Source organism: Megascapheus bottae, chromosome 17 (genome assembly GCF_031878675.1).
Source record: "Megascapheus bottae isolate mThoBot1 chromosome 17, mThoBot2.hap1, whole genome shotgun sequence".
NCBI lineage: Eukaryota > Metazoa > Chordata > Mammalia > Rodentia > Geomyidae > Megascapheus > Megascapheus bottae.
Genome location: NC_143525.1, coordinates 30,583,840 through 30,605,012, shown reverse-complemented (window position 1 = coordinate 30,605,012; position 21,173 = coordinate 30,583,840). Strand labels below are relative to the sequence as shown.

The 21,173-nt window shown below is 47.3% G+C and overlaps 1 protein-coding gene and 1 long non-coding RNA gene across 3 annotated transcripts in view; one reads left to right on the top strand and one right to left on the bottom strand.

Annotated features, from left to right (window-relative positions):
- Window positions 1–6,317, bottom strand: part of LOC150051589 (uncharacterized) — a 13,218-nt gene extending 6,901 nt beyond the window's left edge. The window contains exon 1 of the long non-coding RNA XR_016538340.1: window positions 6,181–6,317. This is a non-coding gene — a long non-coding RNA (uncharacterized LOC150051589). The remainder of the gene's footprint in view (window positions 1–6,180) is intronic.
- Lgals9 (galectin 9) overlaps window positions 1–21,173 on the top strand; it is a 22,296-nt gene extending 1,123 nt beyond the window's left edge. The window contains exons 2-11 of one of the 2 annotated variants that reach the window (XM_090350629.1): window positions 4,022–4,113; window positions 7,483–7,684; window positions 7,933–8,043; window positions 9,141–9,224; window positions 11,460–11,495; window positions 12,082–12,132; window positions 19,430–19,471; window positions 19,770–19,858; window positions 19,961–20,123; window positions 20,591–21,173. In XM_090350629.1, coding sequence (XP_090206755.1) covers window positions 4,022–4,113; window positions 7,483–7,684; window positions 7,933–8,043; window positions 9,141–9,224; window positions 11,460–11,495; window positions 12,082–12,132; window positions 19,430–19,471; window positions 19,770–19,858; window positions 19,961–20,123; window positions 20,591–20,737 — 1,017 coding nt within the window. In that variant the 3' untranslated portion in view covers window positions 20,738–21,173. The remainder of the gene's footprint in view (window positions 1–4,021; window positions 4,114–7,482; window positions 7,685–7,932; window positions 8,044–9,140; window positions 9,225–11,459; window positions 11,496–12,081; window positions 12,133–19,429; window positions 19,472–19,769; window positions 19,859–19,960; window positions 20,124–20,590) is intronic. The other variant, XM_090350630.1, reaches the window with a different exon arrangement.

Below are 21,173 nucleotides of genomic sequence, written 5' to 3'. Positions count from 1 at the left end.
CTCCACCAATTTGAGCCACGCCTCTGGCAGGGTTTTTAGTCCTCTGTCCCTCCCGACCTGCAAGAGGGATAGAGAGAACACACCCTGACCAGGATGAGTCAAGAAAGGAAAGGGTCGACTGACGGCCCCCCAGCCCTCCCTCACCAGAGGACCCGTCAAGGCAGGAACTCGTTTATTGAGGAAGTACATTTAGCTAATATAGGATGCAGGAGCCAATCAGCACAACGGTGGGCAGGGCAGGGGGAGGTAGGTAAAGAAGGGGAATCATGTGCTGTCTGAGAGGGCAGAAGTGTTCAGAGCCAATCCCAGAGATAACCTTACTTTACATCACAAACCACAGCCAGGCCTTCCAATCAGGTGACAGCCAGGTTGGGTCCCCAAACCAGGACTGGGCCATGAGGTAGGCCTCCTTTTCTACAGCATAGGTTTCCATTTCCCTGGTGTGACGTGCCCCACACACCTCCACTCCAGTTTTCTGGTGGCTGATTGGAGATGAGAGGCTCATGGACTTTTCAGCCCAGGCTGTCTTTGGACTGTGATCCTTAGATCTCAGCCTCCTGAGCAGCTAGGATTACAGGCGTGAGCCCCCAGTGCTCAGCTTCTCCATTTTCTTTTTCCCTCTGTGGAGGTGGAGTGGGGAAAGAAGCAAAATGTTGAGACCAGAGGCTAAGGCCTAACTTAGAGACCCCCTAAACATAGAGGAGGTTAGTCTAGGCTTGGCCAATGTTGCCAGTATGCCCCGGTCTGAGTCCTTGCAAGGTGGGACTTGCGTGGAGCAGGTCTGGAGAAGCATTTCTGTGGGGTTGTGTGGCATGATGGCCCCTTTTGGTTCACCACCAAGCAGGGGAAATCACATAAGCTCTGCCATTTGATCATTCCAGTGACTGCTTTTTGGGTTGGCTGTAAAAGCCAAATTATGCATAAGAGGATTAAAACAGGTTTGGGACGCAGACAAGAGCGAGAGACCCTATATCTCTCCCCCTCCCAAGTATGAGAGCAGTATCCATGCAGTCTGAGTCACTCAGTGACTCATTGTCCTCATGGGGTCAGAGCCACACTTCCTCTGAATGAGTCTGTAAGGTCATGTGAACTCTGTTTCATTAAGAAATTGTACCCACTATTCCATGCCATGGAGGCGGCTTGAGGACACCGCTCCATCTTTTAGCCAGTCTCCTCCGAAGGCCAGGAAGGAAGCAGGAGCCAGTCAGGGTGGGCCCAGTTACAGGAACCAGGAGTAAGGCTGTTGTGTGCTTATAAGAAGGATAGACAGTGTGGGTGACTTTTGAGGTTCAATCCTAGACTCCCCTGATGACTAATTGTGTGGCTTTGGGAAAATTACTGAACATTTCTAGGCTCCTTTCCTCATCTGCAAAAGTTGCATCAACCATAGCAAAGGTGGTTACAATGACTTAAGGAAATAACCCAGACACAATGACCTTCTGCCAGCAGGGCCTCAGAACTTCTGGGGGCAGGCAGCCTGAGGCAGGGACTGCTGTCCCCATGGCAGGTGCCAGGGCTGAGTGCCCTCTGGTGACACTAACCCACCAGAAGGAGGTTGGCCACACTCAGGCCCCAGAAGTTCCCACACTTTCTATATTTCCACAGTAGGAATTGAAGAAAACCTGCCTAGCCTGTGGAAATGTCTGGGAGCAGAGTACAGAGACTGATATGAACAGCTGCCTGATCAGGGCTAAGGTTATTTGGCGTGATAAACAGAGCTGTTTCCACTAAAAACAATTACTTTAATTCAGAGTGCAATCTTACACAAGTCAGTGCCCTGCCCACCCCCAAAGGAACTAGGCAAGGAAGCTTACTTCGGCGGAGGGGCAGAATAGACAGGTTGCTCCCTTTTTATCCCTAATACAACTGACACTGCACCATTTGCTCATAATTGGCTAGTTCAAAGAGGGTGGGAGGTATCCAATATACAGTTGTTTTGTTTTGTTTTGTTTGCCAATCCTGGGCTTGAGTGCAGGCCTGAGCACTGTCCTTTGGCTTTCTCAAAGCTGGAGTTCTACCACTTGAGCCACAACACTATTTCCGGCTTTTTTCTATTATGTGGTACCAAGGAATTGAACCCGGTCTTCATGTATGCTGGGCAAGCACTCTGGCCATCCAATATAGACATTTTTTTTTTTTTGTCAGTCATGGGACTTGAACTCTGAGCCTAAGCATTGTTCCTGAGCTCTTCAGCTCAAGACTACTGCCATACCTCCTTAGCCACAGTGCCACTTCCAGTTTTCTGGTGATTAATTGGGGATAAGAATGTAAGGGACGTTTTAGTGCCTGGGTTGGCTTTGAACTGCGATCCTCAGATCTCGCCTCCTAAGTAACTAGAGTTACCATTGTGCCTAGCTTCCAATATACAGTTTTAAATACTTAGTTAATAAATGAGCACTAAAAGACTTTGAGATATGAGTAGAAGAGTGATCTCAAAACATTCTCACACCCTTTACTACTTTCTTGGACAATCTCAGGTGTGACTTCTTTGACTTTGGAACAACCTTGCATTTCAAAAATACTCTTCCCCTTTCCTTACTTAGCAGAATAATCAACAAAAGCCAATTGGTCAGGGCAAATAAGAACATTTGCTTGTTGTTTTGTTTTGTTTTTGGCCAGTCCTGGGTTTGAGCTCAGGGCCTAGGCAGGGTCCCTGAGCCTCTTTGTGCTCAAGGCTAGCACTCTACTACTTGAGCTGCAATACCACTTCTGCCTTTTTTCTCAGTAGTTTGTTGGAGATAAGAGTCTCATGGACTTTTTTCCCTGGCTGTCTTGCACTCAGGGCCTGAGCACTGTCCTTGAGCTTTCTCAAGGCTAGAGCTCTACCACTTGAGCCACCAGCACTACTTCCAACTTTTTCTATGTATGTGGTACTGAGGAATCAAATCTGGGTCTTTGTACATACTAGGCAAGCACTCTACCACAAGGCCAAACTCCCAACTCTATACATTTCATTTTTAAGCAAAGTACAGCAAAGATCTCCAGAAACATACTTCCTGGTTCCCACACCCTGTGTCTTTCTTTCCTACTGGATCCTGTAGAATTTCAAGTTTCCCTGTCTGAAAACACCCTAAGCTCAGAAGAGCCTGAAATAATTCAAAACACAGAGGAACAAGAAAATGACCACAGAATCTCAAAATTCTTAAAGAAAAAAATGGTTTGTTTAAATCATAAAGAAAAACATCTAATTGTGTGCTATTGAATGAGACATAGCAGATATCCAATTTAAAAGGCCTGTAAGCGAGGTACCAGTGGATTATACCTGTCATCATAGCTACTCAGAAGGCTTGAGATCTGAGGATCAAGATTTGAAGCCAGTCTGGGCAGGAAAATCTATGAGTCTCTTATCTCTAATTTATGACCAAAAAGTCAAAAGTAAAGCTGTAGTTCAAATAATAGACCACAAACCTTGGGTGATAAGGATAAGAGACAATGGCTAGCCCCTGAGTTCAAGCCCTAGTACCATTACAAAAAAAGAAAGAAAGAAAGAAAAGCTAAGCTTTTCAAGGACATTCAAGCTGAGACTAGGAAGGTCATTCAGCGTTGCCTACCTCCCAGTGACCCATGGTTCCTCAAGGAGGCTGGCAAAGATTTACCATGAAGCCTGCTATGGAGCCTGGAAAGGAAGGAAGTACCTCACCAGGGGCTCTGGAGACTACTGAAGAATCAAAGGAAGGAATCGGGGTAGGATTAGGGAGAAGCAGGAGTAAAGGGAAGTGGTTGCCCCAACAGCAGAGTGCCTCTGCCCTTCTTGAGGTGGCTGGGAGGGCAAAGGTCACTGTGGGCATTGCCATATGCTGGGGAGGGGGGAGTCTAGGAGGTGGCTGACTTCCTCCTCGCCCTCTGTGGAGTGTGGAAGGCTTCCTCTCCATAGCAGATTAGTGGATCCTTCTGGTCCTTGAGTCTCCTGAGTCTCTACCCAGGTCTTTGGGAACAGTGTGGCCTGAGGTCCAGCAATTCTCACCAAGACCAACACCTAGGCCAGTGCCAATCGTCTAAAGTCCTCACATTCTCCTTGCAGGTTGTCCCCTTCTTCACGTCAATCCAAGGTGGTCTCCAGGAGGGACTTCAGATCACCATCCAGGGAACCGTCCTCCCCACTGGTACAAACAGGTATATGGATGACACAGGCCTTGGAAACCAGAGTGAAAGGGCCCTGGGGCTCCCTGCACACGAGGGACCTCATAGTCTACAGAGCCAGCAGCTGGTTCTTGCACTGATCACTGGACCTGCTGACTTAGAGTTGCAAAGACAGGACTCCATTTACTTCTCATAGAAGTTTCCATCCTTCTGAAGACAGGAAAACATTTCCCATAGAAAGAAATGTGCTTTAGCTGGGCTCAGGTGGCTCATACCTGTCTATAATCCTAGCTCCTTGGGCAGGTGAGATCTGAGGGTCAGGGTTCAAAGCCATCCCATGCAGGAGAGTCTGTGAGACTCTTATCTCCAATTAACCACCAGAAAACTGGAAATGGTGCTGTGGCTCAAAGTGGTAGAGTGCTAGCCTTGATCAAAAAGTGCCCAGGGACAGTGCCCAGGCACTGAGTTTAAGCCCCACAATTGGCAGACAAGAAAGGAAGAAAAGAGCTTACTTAGCATGCTTGAGGCCCTGGAGTCATTCCTAATACCACCCCTCAAAAAAAAAAACAAAGGAGAGAAGATGAAGAAAGAGGAGGAAGAAGAGGAGGAGGAGGATGAAGAGGAGGAGGGGGGGAAGAAGTTTGTGATTTTTTTAAAGTGTGGTGGTGTACACTTGTAATTCCAGCACTTTGGTCAGGAGACTAAGGCTGGAAGATTTCAAGTTCAGGGACAGATAACCTGAGTTTCATAATAGTTTTCAAGGCCAGCCTGTTTCAAAAAACCAAAAAGCAAACAAAAGGAAAACTTTCTTTTTAAAGCCTATCTTAACGTCTTTTCTGAAGAACACTAAGCTCAAGGCCGAGGCCCAGGCCTCCTCCCTTCTCCCTGAGGAGTGTTATGTGGTGTCCCTGTTGGCTTCTCTTGAGCCAGCCAACCTGGAGTGTGGAGGTGGGTGGTCCTTACCAGGTTTCCCTGGGGTCTCCATGGCAACAGTGTTGGAATCCACAGAGCCAGAAAAGTCCCTCTGCCTGTCCATGCCAGCAGCCCTGGGGTCATCACCTTTCACAGGACAGCGAGACCAACACCTCAGCCCAACCTTGCCTGGGCTCTCTGGATTCTGGCTGACTTTCTCTCCTGTTGCTATCCTTTCTAGGAGGCCTTGAGACTTGACTTGAGACCTCAAAAAAGCTCCCAGGAGATCTTCACGAGAGCCTCCCAGTCCCAGAATCTAGACATTCCCCTTTCCCCTTAACTGAACTTCTGACTTTTTTTTTTTTTTTTGCTAGTCCTGGGCTTGAGCTCAGGGCCTGAGCACTGTCCTTGGACTTTCTCAAGGTTAGAGCTCTACCACTTGAGCCTCAGCACCACTTCTGGCTTTTTTCTATGTATGTGGTACCAAGGAATTGAACCCGGGTCTTCGTGCATGCTAGGCAAGCACTTTAACCACTAGGCCAAACTCCTGGCCCCTGAACTTCTGACTTTTGTCCTTTTCTCCCCAGCCTTCCCTTCTGGAAGCCCAGCCATGGCTGCTTTGTAGGGATCAAGCTCACTTCCTTGCAGGCCATTCCTGATTTTTCCGGGGCTGTTAAGGAGAATTACATCCCCAAGTCATTTCAAAGGCCATGTTCTCCATTCCTCCAATTAAATTGCTTAACAAGAGCTTGGATTTTTTACTCTAGAACTCTCTAGAGCCTTCTTCCATCTCAGCATTCACAGGACTGGGCTGGCTGGGTTAGAGGCTGGGCTGGGAGCCACATCAGTTACCTGAGGCTTCTGCCAACTGAGGGTTCACAGAGGAGCCTGCCATGTTGACAGCATCTTTGTTCCATTGGCTAGAATGTTCCAGAACATGCCCTTCTCCATCGGAGAAATCAAATTGGGCTTTACAGAAACTTAAAGGAATATTTTATCAAGGGTTGCCTCTGGATTTGGCACAGCATTGGGCTTTAGGGGGAAATAGATGACTGGAATTGAGGGTCCTTCTCTGTCTCTTGTGGATACCAGAGTGCACAGACAGGTACCATGGTCACACAGAGTTCAGGGAATGGTGGGAGGTGGGGGGAGGCAGGGAAGGGGTGACAGAGATGCCTCAGTACTGACCTTGGTTTTAGGGTCCAACAGAGTTACAATTGGTGAATGGAAGCACAAACATTCATTGAGCTAGCCTCCTTGGAAAATTCTTTTCTTTGATCACTCATCTTAGAGCCCAGCTAGTCCAAAAAGGAAGTTTCCATGGTGCCTGGAGAGGGCTTCCTCTCCAGGGAAGGAAAGAAGCTTTCTCAACACTACCTCATTTCATCCTCTCTTTTGGGTGTGGATATTTGAGGGTGGTACAGGACAAGGTTCAGAGATCACACCAGATGACCAGCTGTGCAGAGCTAAGTCCAAATCTGTTCTCTACCACTCCCACACCCCAAAACACACAAATGCCCCATGATGGCCTGATGCACACATTGTGAGTTTTCATGCCTGGGGAACTAACATTAATTCTGTCTTTCCATTTTGGGGACTTGAATTTAGGGCCTGGGTGCTGTCCCTGAACTCTTTTGCTGAAGGCTGGTGTTCTACCACTTTGAGCCTTAACTCCACTTCTGGTTTTTCTGGCGGTTACTTGAGTAAGAGTTTCATGGACTTTCCTGCCCCATCTGTCTTAGAACTGTGAACATCAGATCTCAGCCTCCTGAATAGCTAGGATTACAAGCGTGAGCACTGGTGCCCCTGTTCTAAGTCTCTCTTTAATACATCTTTCTTTAAACAATGCCTTTGTAAATTCCCAGCAGTTCTTCAGGCTTTCTACATTGGTTCTTGTCTTTCACAATTGAACAACACTGGCTGGCTTTCAACTACACATGCTCTAGGGTATGTCTACTTGATGGTAAAGACCGTCCCTTCTAGGCATGCTTAATGACTTTCGCCTTTGTGAGTGTGTGTGTGTGTGTGTGTGTGTGTGTGTGTGTGTGTGTGTGCCTCTGTCTGTGTCTGTGTCTGTGTATCTATGCATGCTGGTACTGGGGTTTAAACTTAGGGCCTGGGCACTGTTCCTTAGCTTTTTGTGGTACTACAACTTTGAGCCACAACTCCACTGCAACTTTTGCTGATTAATTAATGGTAAGAGTCGCTCCAATTTGTCTGCCAGAGCTGGTTTCACACCTCCATCGTCACACCTCAGATCTCCTGAGTAGCCATTTATAATTCATTTGCAAAAACTATGTCTCTAATTCCTAATGTCAGCTATTATCTACTTACATTCTAAGGAAATTACACAGGAAGGGCAAATATAACAATTACACAAAACCCCCTTAAGCTCAAATTAAATAAGGAAGAAAGTGAAAGGCCCTTGGCTCTCCTGTTTTGTCAGTGGCTATCAACTATGCGACTGAGGGTTGCTTTCTGTCTGCCTAGGTTTGCGGTGAACCTGCAGACAGGCTTCAATGAAAATGATATTGCCTTCCACTTCAACCCCCGCTTTGAATGGGGAGGGTATGTGGTTTGCAACACTAAGCAGAAAGGACGCTGGGGGCCTGAGGAGAGGAAGATGCAAATGCCCTTCCAGAAGGGGGTGCCCTTCGAGCTCTGCTTACTGGTGGAGAGATCTAATTTCAAGGTGAGCAGGAACCCGTCTCCGCGCCCACCCTCCTGGTCTCCAGCCTTCGGGCAGGCAGGCTTGGCCCATTGCCTATACATAATTACGCTCATTGAGGTCAGGCCTGAATAACACCATGGCACACAACAAGACTGTGGGTGTTACAGTGCCAGGCTCAGGTCTGTCTTTCTGGAAGTAGAGTCTGAAAGCTCAGGGTGCCCCTACCCTGGCCCTGGGATCCTCCACCAGAATGTGCTCTCCTTTGGCAGGTGACAGTGAACAAGAACCTCTTTCTCCACTACACGCACCGCGTCCCCTTCCACGTTGTAGACACCCTCTCCATCACTGGCGGCTTGGTGCTTTCCTACGTCAACTTCCAGGTCAGATGGAACACCAGGCCCCTGGCTCCAGGGCTGGGGTGAGGGCCCAGGAGGGCTGTTCTGAGGCCCTGTAGGTACCAGCCCATCTCTTCTTCGGGGGGAGGGCCTTTTGGGGACATATGTGGGTGTCTTCAGAGACCCCAGACCCTTAGGCCACACCTCTCTCTGTTATTCTATTTCCTGTGCCATTAGAAGGCCAAGTGGTTCCAGAAAGTCATGTCTGCGAATCAAAGGGGAGCCAGCTGGAATTCTACCTTCTCTCTCCTTGTCTGTGGAATCTTAGACTGGTGATTCCAGCCCTCCTGGCCTGGCACCGCCCCCCCCCCATCTGTGCATTGTCTCCTCAATGCCCGTGGGTGGCTGTGGGCTCTGGGATCTGTTCTTCCCTCTCTGTTTTATTTTATTTTTGATGGTCCTAGACCTTGAACTCTGGGCCTAGGTGCTGCCCTGAGCTCTTTGGCTCAAGGCTAGTGGACTTCCCTGCCCCCAGATGATTTTGAACCACAACCCTCAGATCTCAGCCTCCTGAATCGCTAGGATTTCCAGGTACAAGCCTCTGGCACCCAGCTCTCTCTGTATTTTAAATGTACATGTGCTGGACACTGGCTCATGCCTGTAATCCTAGCTACTCAGGATGCTGAGTTCCAAGAATCATGGTTTGAAGCCGGTTGGTCAGGAAAGTCTGTGAGACTCTTACCTTGGATTAACCAGCAAACAGCTCAAGAGGGAGAGCACCAGCCTTGAGGAAAAGAGCCAAGGACAGCATCAGGACTGTGAGTTCAAGGCCCACTACTGATAGGAAATCATAAAACAGAAGTGTACGTGAACTGAGGAGATGAGATCCAGTGCGCTAGCCCACGGAAGGTCCTCAGCAGCGCGCTTCTCTCGCTTGGCCTCTGCTCACATTCCTACCTTCTCCACTCTGTTCCCTGCAGTGGGAGGAGGCAAGGAGATGGAAGGAGACTGGCAGCCTGCCCATGGCCTAACCCCTTCCCCACAGCCCTCCCCTCCACGCAGCCCCAGCCTCCTCCCTGCCTGCTGCTCCCCTTGCCTCCATGGAAGCTGCTCTTCATCCCAGGGTGCTTTTGTTTTAACAGATCTTTCCCGTCCAGTCCTTCTCTGCGATGCACTTCTCCCAGCCTGCCCGATTCCCACGGAAGCCCAAGGGGCAAAAAACAAAAGTGAGTTAAACATGGAGCCCTCAGGCCTAGCAGTTAATAGGAAGGACAGAGGACCCAGAGGCGGTCCAGCGACAGGTCAGCCAGTCTGCAGGCTCCATCACATCTACCCAGTGTCCCCCATCTGCACCCACCAGGCAACTAGAGGTAGCCTGCCTCCAACCCCTTCCTGCCAGTTCTGGGGCTTGAGCTCAGGGCCTGGGCACTGTCCTTGAGCCTTCCCAAGGCTCTACCACTTGAGCCATAGCACCACTTCTGGCTTATTTTGTGTATGTGGTACAGAGGAGCTGAACCCAGGGCTTCGTGCATGCTAGGCAAGCACTCTACCATGAGGCCATGCTCCTGGTCTCATCTCACTTTTTTTTTTTCCTGATGCATGTTGGAGCTCTACCACTTGAGCCACAGCTCTGCTCCCCCCCGCCCCCGGTTAATTGGAGATGAGTCTCACAAATTTTTCTTCCCAGGCTGGCTTCCCACTGTGATCTTCAGATCTCAGCCTCCTGAATAGCTAGGATTACAGGTGTGAGCCATCAGTGCCTGGGTCAACCCCATTTTTTTTTTTTGCTAGTCCTGGGGCTCGAACTCAGGACCTGAGCACTGTCTTTGGGCTTTTTCTTTTTCTCAAGGATAGTGGTCTGCCACTTGAGTCACAGCACCACTTCCAGCTTTTTTCTATGTTTGTGGTACCGAGGAATCGAACTGAAATTTTCATGCACTCTACCACTAGGCCAAACTCCTGGCCCTCCGAACTCCTTTTAAATACAGCTCAGATTCCCCAGCAGAACATACCAGAAAGTACCTCCAATTATACCCCCATCTCACCCCCAACTTCCCGCCTCACTAATACTCTTAACTACTGCTTACTCACTGAGCTTTTGCACACTGGTCCCCTGTAGACACCTTTGGCCCACATTGCCCCTGGCAAACTAATCATTGCACTGCAATCCTCTGCTTAAGTGTCACCTCTCTGAGGAGATTTCTTGCCCAGGAAGGCGGCTCTTCCCGCGTGTCCCCATGTGTCATGCCAGTTATCATGTCCCATTGTTACCCTGTTTCAGTGTCTCTCCCCAGTACTCCACCCCCACATTACATCCCATGAGCACCTGGAAGGCTGCCAGTCACTGCCTGGCACGCTTCAGGGACTAAGTAAATGAATGTGGAGCGAGGTTGCACAGGTGGGAAGAATAGTCAGCAGATCAGGGCAAGAGAGTCTGCTGGGTGGGGCAGGATCTACACAGGAAGTTCAGCAGCCCCACTTCCTATGACCACACATGCCTAGGAGGCTGGGGCCGAGGGCTCTGCCCACCCTGTCTTCTTGTGGTTCATGATGGCACAGGCAGGCTACCTGCCTCCCACCACACTGATATCAGGACACTTGCAGGACAGCCTAACTGTAGCCCTGGCCTGGAAGGGTGAAGGCCAAGGCTGCAATGTATACAATCAGACAGAACTAGGCAGCAGGGCTGGGGGGTCTGGCTATGGGGTAGAGCACCTGCTTAGATCTGGCTGGGGTTTTTCCTCCCTGGTTCCCTGGGCCAGCCTGAGCAAGTTGTTCAGGCTTCCTGAGCCTCACTGGGAAGGCAGGAACGAAGGGTGCTCTTGGATTAGAAAGCATGACTCTCAGCTCTGGTCACTCAACAGGGCCTTGTCCGGTGGGGGTGGGGAGGCTTTGCCTGAATGCTAGTTCTCTGTCAGGATCTGGTGTCTGCTGACTGTACTCTTAGTGACACGTGAAGCTGAGCTCTGAAGGTCACAATTCAAAGCCAGCCCTAGCAGGAAAGCAGCGAGACTATTATCTCTAACCACCAAAAAGCCGGACGTGAAGCAGTGCTTGAAGTGGTGGAGTGGTAGCCTTGATCATGAGAAGCTCAGGGACAGCACCCAGGTTCTGAGTTCAAACTCCAGGACCAGCACACATGCACAAAAGCTAGTGACCACCTGGTGGGTGACACAACAGAATGCTGGAGCAGAGCTCTGGCCTCTGAGGGTCCAGTGATGTGATGTGAGAGCAGGCCTCTCACGAGGCTGTGGGGAGACCCCCTTCCCAGCCCCAATACCCTGTGCATGTAAGGGTGATGATCTGCCTGGCTGCAGGTTCAGAAAGGAACAGCCAAGAGACAGGTGAGTCGGGGAGGACAGATCAGACCACAAGAGCCACACGTGGAGCTGGGCAGTCACCTTTCCTCCTGTGTGGCTTCCTGGATAACCACCATTTTAATTTCCTTCACCCCTTTTCAGCCTCCAGGCATGTGGACTGCCCAACAGGCTCCCATTGTAAGTCTCTTTTTTTTAAATCTTTTTCTTGTGGGCTAAAGGAAGAAAGCCTGGCCAGCTGTGTGGCCTCTCCTGTAGGAGGCTGCCAGGGCCAGTCCCAGGGCCATCTGCCTGGCCTCCCTGAGGCCAAGGCCAGGAGTGGAGCCTGGGGAATGATTGGCTGGCCTTGGTGAAATGGGAACCAATCTAAATGGGTTTGTTTGCTCAAGCCCCTCCCACTCTGTGTCCAAGTTCCAAAACACAAGGGTCCTGCATTCAAGTCTCCACTTGCAAAATGAGCTTTCGTGGGGAAAATTTTCTGAGAAGAAAGATGGAGCAGAGGCTGTCACTACAACCCTCTTTCTCCTACAGAACTTTGCCCCTCTCTAATCCCCTTGATTGAAAAAAAGACCTCTCTACCCACACTCCTGATTCGGGGGTGGGGGAGTGGGGGGGTGGGAGGTGAGGGGGTGAGGAGGGGATGGAGTGGGAATCTCATGGAAAATGGTCAAGCCTTCAAGAATGCCTGTCCCTTGGCGCCCTCTGGTGGTCAGTGGTGCTCCTCACATCAGTGAGAGCTGGTTAAGACCTTGCTTGTTTCTTCTAGACTCAAACGGTCACCCATACCATGAGCAGTGTCCCTGGACAGATGTTTCCCGTAAGTCTAAAAATGTCTGGTTTACTCATAGTCCTGCAGGATCTCTCTTCAGTAAAAAAAAAGAAAGAAAGAAAAGAAGAAAAGATATTTCTGTGTTCCCAGAGTTGGAACCACAATGGTTTAGCCATGGAGCTGGGGCTCTCTGCTAAATGTGTAACTCTCCTTGGGATAGCAGAGATTCTGGAGTAGTCATCAAGGAATTGGGGTCTCTAGGAGCTCCCAGGAAGACTGGTCCTTCTGTTACTAAGAGGGGACAGAGATGAATAGAAAGTTTTTAGCCCTGTAATGTTACTGTTGGTTTCAGGTTTAACCCTCTTCTTTTGCCAGTGCAGATATAGGTGGGGGGACTGGAGGTACAGAAGCAGCCTCTGAGGGACTGAGAGTCAGAGAGCCTAGAAAGTTCAAGAAAGGCAGAGGTGGGACTCAGAGTGTGGCCTCATAGTAGAATGTTGTCTAGCATGCACAAAGCCCTGGGTTTGATTCTGTGGTACCATATACACAGGGGGGAAAAAAAGGCCAGAAGTGGTGCTGTGGCTCAAGTGGTAGAGGGCTAGCCTTGAGAAAGCTCAAGGACAGTGCTCAGGGCCTGAGTTTAAGCCCCAGGACTGGCAAAGAAAGGAGAAAAGAAAGAAAGAAAGAAAGAAAGAAAGAAAGAAAGAAAGAAAGAAAGAAAGAAGAAAGAGAAAAAGGAAGGAAGGAAGAAGAAAGAGAAAAAGGAAGGAAGGAAGAAGAAAGAGAAAAAGGAAGGAAGGAAGGAAGGAGGAAGGAAAGGCAGAAGTGATAGCTGGGTGATGGTGGCTCACGCCTGTAATCCTAGCTACCCAGGAAGCTGAGATCTGAGGACCGTAGTTCAAAGCCAGCTTGAGCAGGAAAAGTCTGCAAGACTCTTACCTCCAAGTAACCAGCAAAAAGCCAGAAGTAGAGAAATGTAGCTCAAGTGATAGAGCTCCAGCCTTGAGTGAAAAAGCCAAGTTCAAGGCCTTGAATTCAAGCCCCACCAGTACTGGTACACAAAAGCGAAAGGGGCGGGAGGGAGGGAGGAAAGAAAAGGAAAGAAAAGTCAGGGGTTGGGACTTTGGCCTAGTGGTAGAGTGCTTGCCTAGCATGCACCAAGACCCAGTACTGAGTCCTCAGTACTACTTACAGAGAAAAAGCCAGAAAATGGTGCTGAGGCTCAAGTGGTAGAGCTCTAGCCTTGAGAAAGCCCGAGAACAGTGCTCAGGCCCTGAGCTCAAGCCCAGGACTGGCAAAAGAAAAGAAAAAGTCAGACGTGACAAGAAAGGGGAATGGGAGAACCCAAGGATGGAACCCTTCACAACTCCAGTCTGTATCGAAGGGCTTCCTCTAAAATGTATGACTGCCAGTGTGTGTGTGTGTGTGTGTGTATGTGTGTATGTGTCTAAGTGTGTGTATGTGTATATATGTGTATGTGTGCATGTGTATATGTGTATGTGTGTGTACGTGTGTGTACGTGTGTATGTGTGTATGTATGTGTATGGGGGTATGTGTGTGTATGTGTGTGAGTGTATGTGTGTATGTGTGTATGTGCATGTGTGTATGTGCATGTGTGCAGGTGTGTATGTGTGTATGTATATGTGTATGTGTGTGCGTGTATGTGTGTATGTGTGGATGTGTGTGTACGTGTGTACGTGTGTATGTGTGTATGTGTGTGTCCATATGTGTATGTGTGTATGTGTATGTGTGTATGTATGTGTATGTGTGCGTATGTGTGTGTCTGTGTATGTGTGTGTCCATGTGTGTATGTGGGTGTATGTGTGTATGTGTGTATGTGTATGTGTGTTTGTGTATGTGCATGTGTGTACGTGTGTATGTTTGTGTGTGTATGTGTGTATGTGTGTATGTGTGTATCTGTGTGTATGTGTGTGTCCATGTGTGTATGTGTGTATGTGTGTATGTGTATGTGCATGTTTGTGTATGTGTGTATGTGTTCATATGTGCGTATGTTTGTATGTGTGTATGTGCGTGTATGTGTGTATGTGTGTATGTGTCTGTGCATGTGTGTATATGTGTGTGTATGTATGTGTGTATGTGTGGGTATGTGTGTGTATGTATGTGTGCATGTGTATGTATGTGTGTATGTGTGTATGTGTGTATGTGCTTGTGTATGTGTGTATGTGCCTGTATATGTGTGTATGTGTGTATATGTATGTATGTGTATGTTTGTGTGTATGTGTGTATGTGTGCATGTGTGTGTATTTGTGTGTATGTTTGCACGTGTGTGTGTATGTGTGTATGTGTCTAAGTGTGTGTATGTGTATATATGTGTATGTGTGTATGTGTGCATGTGTGTATATGTGTATGTGTGTGTACGTGTTTATGTGTGTGTATATGTGTGTATGTGTATGTATGTATGAGTATGTGGGTATGTGTGTAAGTGTGTATGTGTGTGAGTGTATGTGTGTATGTGTGTATGTGCACGTGTGTATGTGCATATGTGTGCAAGTGTGTGGGTATGTGTGTATGTGTATGTGTGTATGCGTGTGTGCGTGTATGTGTGTGTATGTGTGTATGTGTGTACGTGTGTACGTGTGTGTATGTGTGTATGTGTGTGTCCATGCGTGTATGTGTGTATGTGTATGTGTGTATGTATGTGCGCGTATGTGTGCGTATGTGTGTATGTGTATGTGTGTGTGCATGTGTCTGTGTATGTGTGTATGTGTGTGTATGTGTGTATGTGTGTATGTGTGTACGTGTGTGTACGTGTGTGTATGTGTGTGTCCATGCGTGTATGTGTGTATGTGTATGTGTGTATGTATGTGCGCGTATGTGTGCGTATGTGTGTATGTGTATGTGTGTGTGCATGTGTCTGTGTATGTGTGTATGTGTGTGTCCATGTGTGTATGTGTGTATGTGTATGTTTGTGTATGTGTGTATGTGTGTGTATGTGTTCATATGTGCGTATGTTTGTATGTGTGTATGTGCGTGTATGTGTGCATGTGTCTGTGTATGTGTCTGTATATGTATGTCTATGTGTGTGTGTATGTGTGTGTGTATGTATGTGCTTGTATATGTGTGTATGTGTATGTGTGTATATGTATGTATGTGTGTGTTTGTGTGTATGTGTGCATGTGTGTGTATGTGTGCGTGTATGTGTGTATGTGTATGTGTGTGCGGGTATGTGTGTATCTGTGTATGTGTATGTGTGTGTATGTGTGTATGTGTTTATGTGTTTGTGTTTGTGTGTGTATATGTGTACGTGTGTGTATGTGTGTGTTTGTGTGCATGTGTGTATGTCTGTGTATGTGTGTGTATGTGTGTATGCTTGTTTGTATATGTGTGTATGTGTGTGTCTTTGTATGTGTGTATGTGTGTGTATGTGTGTGTATGTATGTGTGTATGTGTGTATGTGTGTATATGTGTGTATATCTATGTGTGTGTATCTATGTGTGTGTATGTGCATGTGTGTGCATGTTTGTGTGTATATGTGTATGTGTGTATATGTGTATATGTGTGTGTATCTATATGTGTGTGTATGTGTGTATATGTGTGTATGCGTGTGTATGTGTGTATATGTGTATGTGTGTGCATGTGTGTGTATGTGTGTGTTTGTGTGCATGTGTGTATGTGTGTATGTATGTATATGTGTGCGCATGTGTGTGCATGTGTGTATGTGTGTGTGCATGTGTGTATGTGTGTATGTGTGTGTATATGTGTGTATGTATGTATGTGTATGTGTGCTTGTATGTGTATGTATCTGTGTGTATGTGTGTATGTGCGTGTGTATTTGTGTGTATGTGTATGTGTGTGTATGTGTGCATGTGTGTATGTGTGTGTCCATGTGCGCATGTGTGCATGTGTGTATGTGTATGTGTGTTTGTGTATGTGTGTATGTGTGTATGTGTGTGTATGTTTGTATATGTGTGTGTGCATGTGTTTGTATGTGTGTATGTGTGTATGTGTATGTTTGTATGTGTATGTATGTGTGTATGTGTGTATGTGTGTATATGTATGTTTGTGTATGTGTGTATGTTTGTGTGGATGTGTGGATGTTTGTATGTGTGTGTTTGTTTATGTGTGTGTATATGTGTGTATGTGTGTATGTTTATGTGTGTATGTGTGTGTGTCTGTGTGTATGTGTCTCTGTGTTTGTGTGTCTGTGTCTGTGTATGTGTGTGTATGTGTATGTGTGAATGTGTGTATGTGTGTGTATGTGTGTGTGTAAGTGTGTGTATGTGTGGGTATATGTGTGTATGTATGTGTTTATGTGTTTGTGTATGTGTGTCCATGTGTGTATATGTGTGTATGTGTATGTTTGTGTATGTGTGTATGTGTGGCCATGTGTCCATGTGTGTATGTGTGTGTGTGTATGTGTTTGTATGTGTGTGTGTGCGTGTGTGTATGTATGTGTATATGTGTGTGTATGTGTGTATATGTGTGTATATGTGCGTGAATATGTATATGTGCCTGTGTATGTGCCTGTGTATGTGTATGTGTGTATGTGTGTGTATGTGTGCGTGTATGTGTGTGTATGTGTGTATGTGTGTATGTGCGTGTGTATGTGAGTGTATGTGTGTGTCCTTGTGTGTATGTGTGTATGTGTATGTATGTGTGTATGTGTATGTGTGTGTGTGCGCGTGTATGTGTGTATGTATGTGTGTATGTGTATGCGTGTGTATGTGTGTGTCCATGTGTGTATGTGTGTATGTGTATGTGTGTATGTATGTGTATGTTTGTGTATGTGTATGTGTGCATATGTGCGTATGTGTGTATGTGTGTATGTGTATATGTTTGTATGTGTGTGTATCTGTGTGTATGTGTGTATGTGTCTGTGTGTGTATATGTGTGTGTCCATGTGAGTATGTGTGTATGTGTGTGTATGTATGTGTATGTGTGTATGTGTATGTGTGTTTGTGTATGTGTGGGTATCTATGTGTGAATGTGTGTATGTGTGTACGTGTGTATGTGTGTATATGTGTATGTGTGTGTATCTGTGTGGATGTGTGGATGTGTGTGTATCTGTGTGTGTATCTGTGTGTCCATGTGTGTATGTGTGTATGTGTATGTGTGTATGTGTGTATGTATGTGTGTATTTGTGTGTATGTATGTGTGTATGTGTGTGTGCGTGTATGTGTGTATGTGTTCGTATGTGTGTATGTGCATGTACGTGTGTATGTGTGTCTGTGTATGTGTGTGTATATGTGTGTATGTGTGAATGTGTGCATGTGTGTGTATGTGTGTATGTGTGGGTATATGTGTGTATTTGTGTGTATGTGTGTATGTGTGTGTATGTGTGCATGTGTGTATGTGTGTATGTGTGTGTCCATGTATATGTGTATGTGTATTTGTGTGTATGTGTATGTGTGTATGTGTGTGTATGTGTGTATGTGTATGTGTGTGTTTGTGTATGTGTGTATCTATATGTGTGAATGTGTGTATGTGTGTATGTGTGTTTGTATGTGTGTATGTGTGCATGTGTTTGTATGTGTGTATGTGTGTATATGTGCATGTTTGTATGTGTATGTATGTGTGTATGTGTGTGTATATGTATGTGTATGTGTGTATGTTTGTGTGGATGTTTGTATGTGCGTATGTGTGTTTGTTTATGTGTGTGTATGTGTGTATGTTTATGTGTGTATGTGTGTGTGTCTGTGTGTTTGTGTGTATGTGTCTGTGTCTGTGTATGTGTGTGTGTGTATGTGTGGGTATGTGTGTCCATGTGTGTATGTGTGTATGTGTATGTGTGTCCATGTGTGTATGTGTGTATGTGTATGTGTGTATGTTTGTGTATGTGTGTGTATGTGTATGTGTATGTTTATATGTGTGTGTATGTGTGTATGTGTGTGTCTGTGTATGTGTGCTTGTATGTGTATATGTGTGTATGTGTTTGTATGTGTGTGTATGTGTGTGTGTATGTGTATGTGTGTATGTGCTTGTATATGTGTGTATGTGTATGTATGTGTGTATGTGTGTTTGTGTATGTGTGTGTATGTCTATGTGTGTGTGGGTATGTGTTTATGTGTGTGTATGTGTGTGTATGTGTGTGTCTTTGTATGTGTGTATGTGTGTATGTGTGTAAATGTGTATGTGTGTATGTGTGTGCATGTGTGTATGTGTTTGTGTATGTGTGTATGTGTGTACGTGTGTGTATGTGTATGTGTGTGTATGTGTGTATATGTGTGTAAGTGTGTATGTGTATGTGCATGTTTGTGTATGTGTATGTGTGTATCTTTGTGTGTGTATGTGTGTATGTGTGTGCATATGTGTGCATGTGTGTATGTGTGTGTGTTTATGTGTGTATGTTTCTGTTTATGTGTGTGTATGTGTGTATGTATGTGTGTATGTGTGTGTATGTGTTTATGTATGTGTATGTTTGTATGTGTGTATGTGTGTATGTGCATGGGTGTGTGTGTATGTGTGTGCATGTGCGTGCATGTGTGTTTATGTGTATCTGTGTGTCTGTGTATGTGTGTGTCTGTGTGTATGTGTATATGTGTTTGTATATGTATATGTGTGTATGTGTATGTGTATATATGTGTATGTGTGTGTATGTGTGTATGTTTGTGTGTGCGTTTATTTGTGTATGTGTGTGTATGTGTGTAAGTGTGTTTGTATGTGTGTATGTGTATATGTGTGTATGTATTTATGTGTGTATGTGTGTATATGTGTGTAAGTGTGTATGTGTGTATGTGTGTATCTTTGTATGTGTGTATCTTTGTATGTGTGTATGTGTGTGCATGTGTGTATGTGTGTGTATGTGTGTGCATGTGTGTATGTGTGTGTTTCTGTTTATGTGTGTGTATGTGTGTATGTGTGTATGTGCGTGTGTGTATGTGTGTATGTGTGTATGCATGTGTGTATGTGTGTATGTGTGTGTATGTGTGTGCATGTGTGTATGTGTGTGCGTGTGTGTATGTGTGTATGTGTTTATGTGTGTGTATGTGTGTGTTTCTGTTTATGTGTGTTTGTGTGTATGTGTGTATGTGTGTGTATGCGTGTGTGTATGTGTGTATGTGTGTGCATGTGTGTATGTGTGTGTGTATGTGTTTATGTGTGTGTATGTGTGTATGTGTGTGTGTTTATGTGTGTGTATGTTTCTGCTTATGTGTGTGTTTGTGTGTATGTGTGTGTATGTGTATGTATGTGTGTGTATGTGTGTGTATGTGTGTATGTGTGTGTATGTGTGTGTATCTGTGTGTATGTGTGTGTATGTGTGTGTACGTGTGTCTCTGTGTGTGTCTGTGTGTGTCTGTGTGTATGTGTGTGTGTGTGTGATGCACTCTCTCATGTGCACGTGCATGAGCATGCACACACACGTTTGTCCTGGTCTTTTCAACAGAATCCTGGAATTCCACCCATGGTGTACCCCAGCCCAGCCTATGTAAGTGATTCTTGGGGAGCGCTGGGACTGCTGTTTGTTTGGGGCACCTCTGACTTTCATAATTGAAAGCTATGCTGTTAAGATGAAAAAAAATCTGTTAAGTTCCATATAAATAAGCAGTCTGTTGAAAGGAACTTCCAGCTTAAAAAGATCCCTTTGGTGAAACGGGCTATTTGCAAGAGGGGTTTCAGACTGGCTGACACCAAGTCCCTGGAGGTCTGTTGGTAGAGAACCCGCTGTGGCAGCGGCAGCCCTAGCTCTCCCGGCTGACCTGCCCGGCCCACCCTCCTTCCCACAGCCAGTGCCGTTCTCCACCATCATCCCGGGCGGGCTGTACCCGAGCAAATCCATCGTGGTGTCAGGCACTGTCCTGCCCAGTGCTAACAGGTAAGACACGCCTCCCCGACGGTCACTCAAGCAGGCTGGGCTGGTGGGGGGCGCTGGGCCCCTGGATCGATGGACAGGGGTCCTGTGAACTGCCCACCCCAGGTTCCACATCAACCTGTGCGCCGGGGGTGACATCGCCTTCCACCTGAACCCCCGTTTCGATGAGAATGCTGTGGTCCGCAACACGCGGATCAGGGGCAGCTGGGGCTCCGAGGAGCGAAGCCTGCAGCGAAAAATGCCCTTCAACCGGGGCCAGAGCTTCATGGTAAGATGCTACCACTTAAGCCCGGCGCGAGCACTGGGGACACGGAGGTCCTGAGTCAGCGTGGCCACTCCTGATGGCTCAGGGTCCAGCAGGAGAGTGAGGCTGGGGGCGTGGCCGGACGTGGGGGCGTGGCCGGGGCCGGGACCAGGGGCGTGGCCTGATACGGGCCGTGGCGTGGCCGGGGCCGGGGGCGTGGCCGGGTCCCGGGGCGTGGCCGGGGAGCAGTAAGCCACTGGGAAGCCTGGGGAGGTAGAAAGGCAGGAAAGGCCTGCACAGGGGCTGGCTCCTGAAGAGAAGTCCACAGGTGTGCATCCAAGGAACAGCATATGCTAAGGTACCGAGCACTGACGGATACACGTGTGGGGCTTCTTTGAGGAAGGAGTGTGAGAAGGCTGGAGACACACAGGCATGTTTAGGGCTAAAGACTTTTGGAAGTGTAGTGCAAATGGCCTGACTTCTCGGCCCAGGTGTGGATCATGTGTGACAGCTACTGCCTCAAAGTAGCCCTGGATGGACAGCACCTTCTCGAGTATGTGCACCGCTTGAAGAACTTGCCGGCCATCAACAGCCTGGAAGTGGCGGGGGATGTCCAGCTTACCCACGTGCAGACATAGATGGTCCCCTGACCCCAGGTGGACGGCCCGGACATGCTGTCTGGGTCTCTGGTCACTTCCCTCCCACCTCCAACACCGAGAGGAGAAGCACCGCCAGTGGTTCAGGTGAAGCTCCTTCCCTCCCCTCCACACCCGGAGAGGGTCCCAGCCTCCAAGTCCCCAGCCTCCTGGACTGCCATTTAATGCCACTTTGGGACTGGAAGGCATGGTTCACCGGTAGAATGCCTGCCTTGCTAAAGTGTCTAACTCGAGTCCCAAGCCATCATCTATCACAGGTGGGGTGGTCTCCGGTGCCCCCCCTTTCTCTGCTCTTTAACCCTCCTCCCTAATCTTGAATCCTGATCCCACCCTTCACCCCCTCTAAGAAGCCTACCCACAGCTGACCAGAGCTTCCTCCAGGGTCCTTACGATAAATAAAAGTGCATGTTATGCTCAA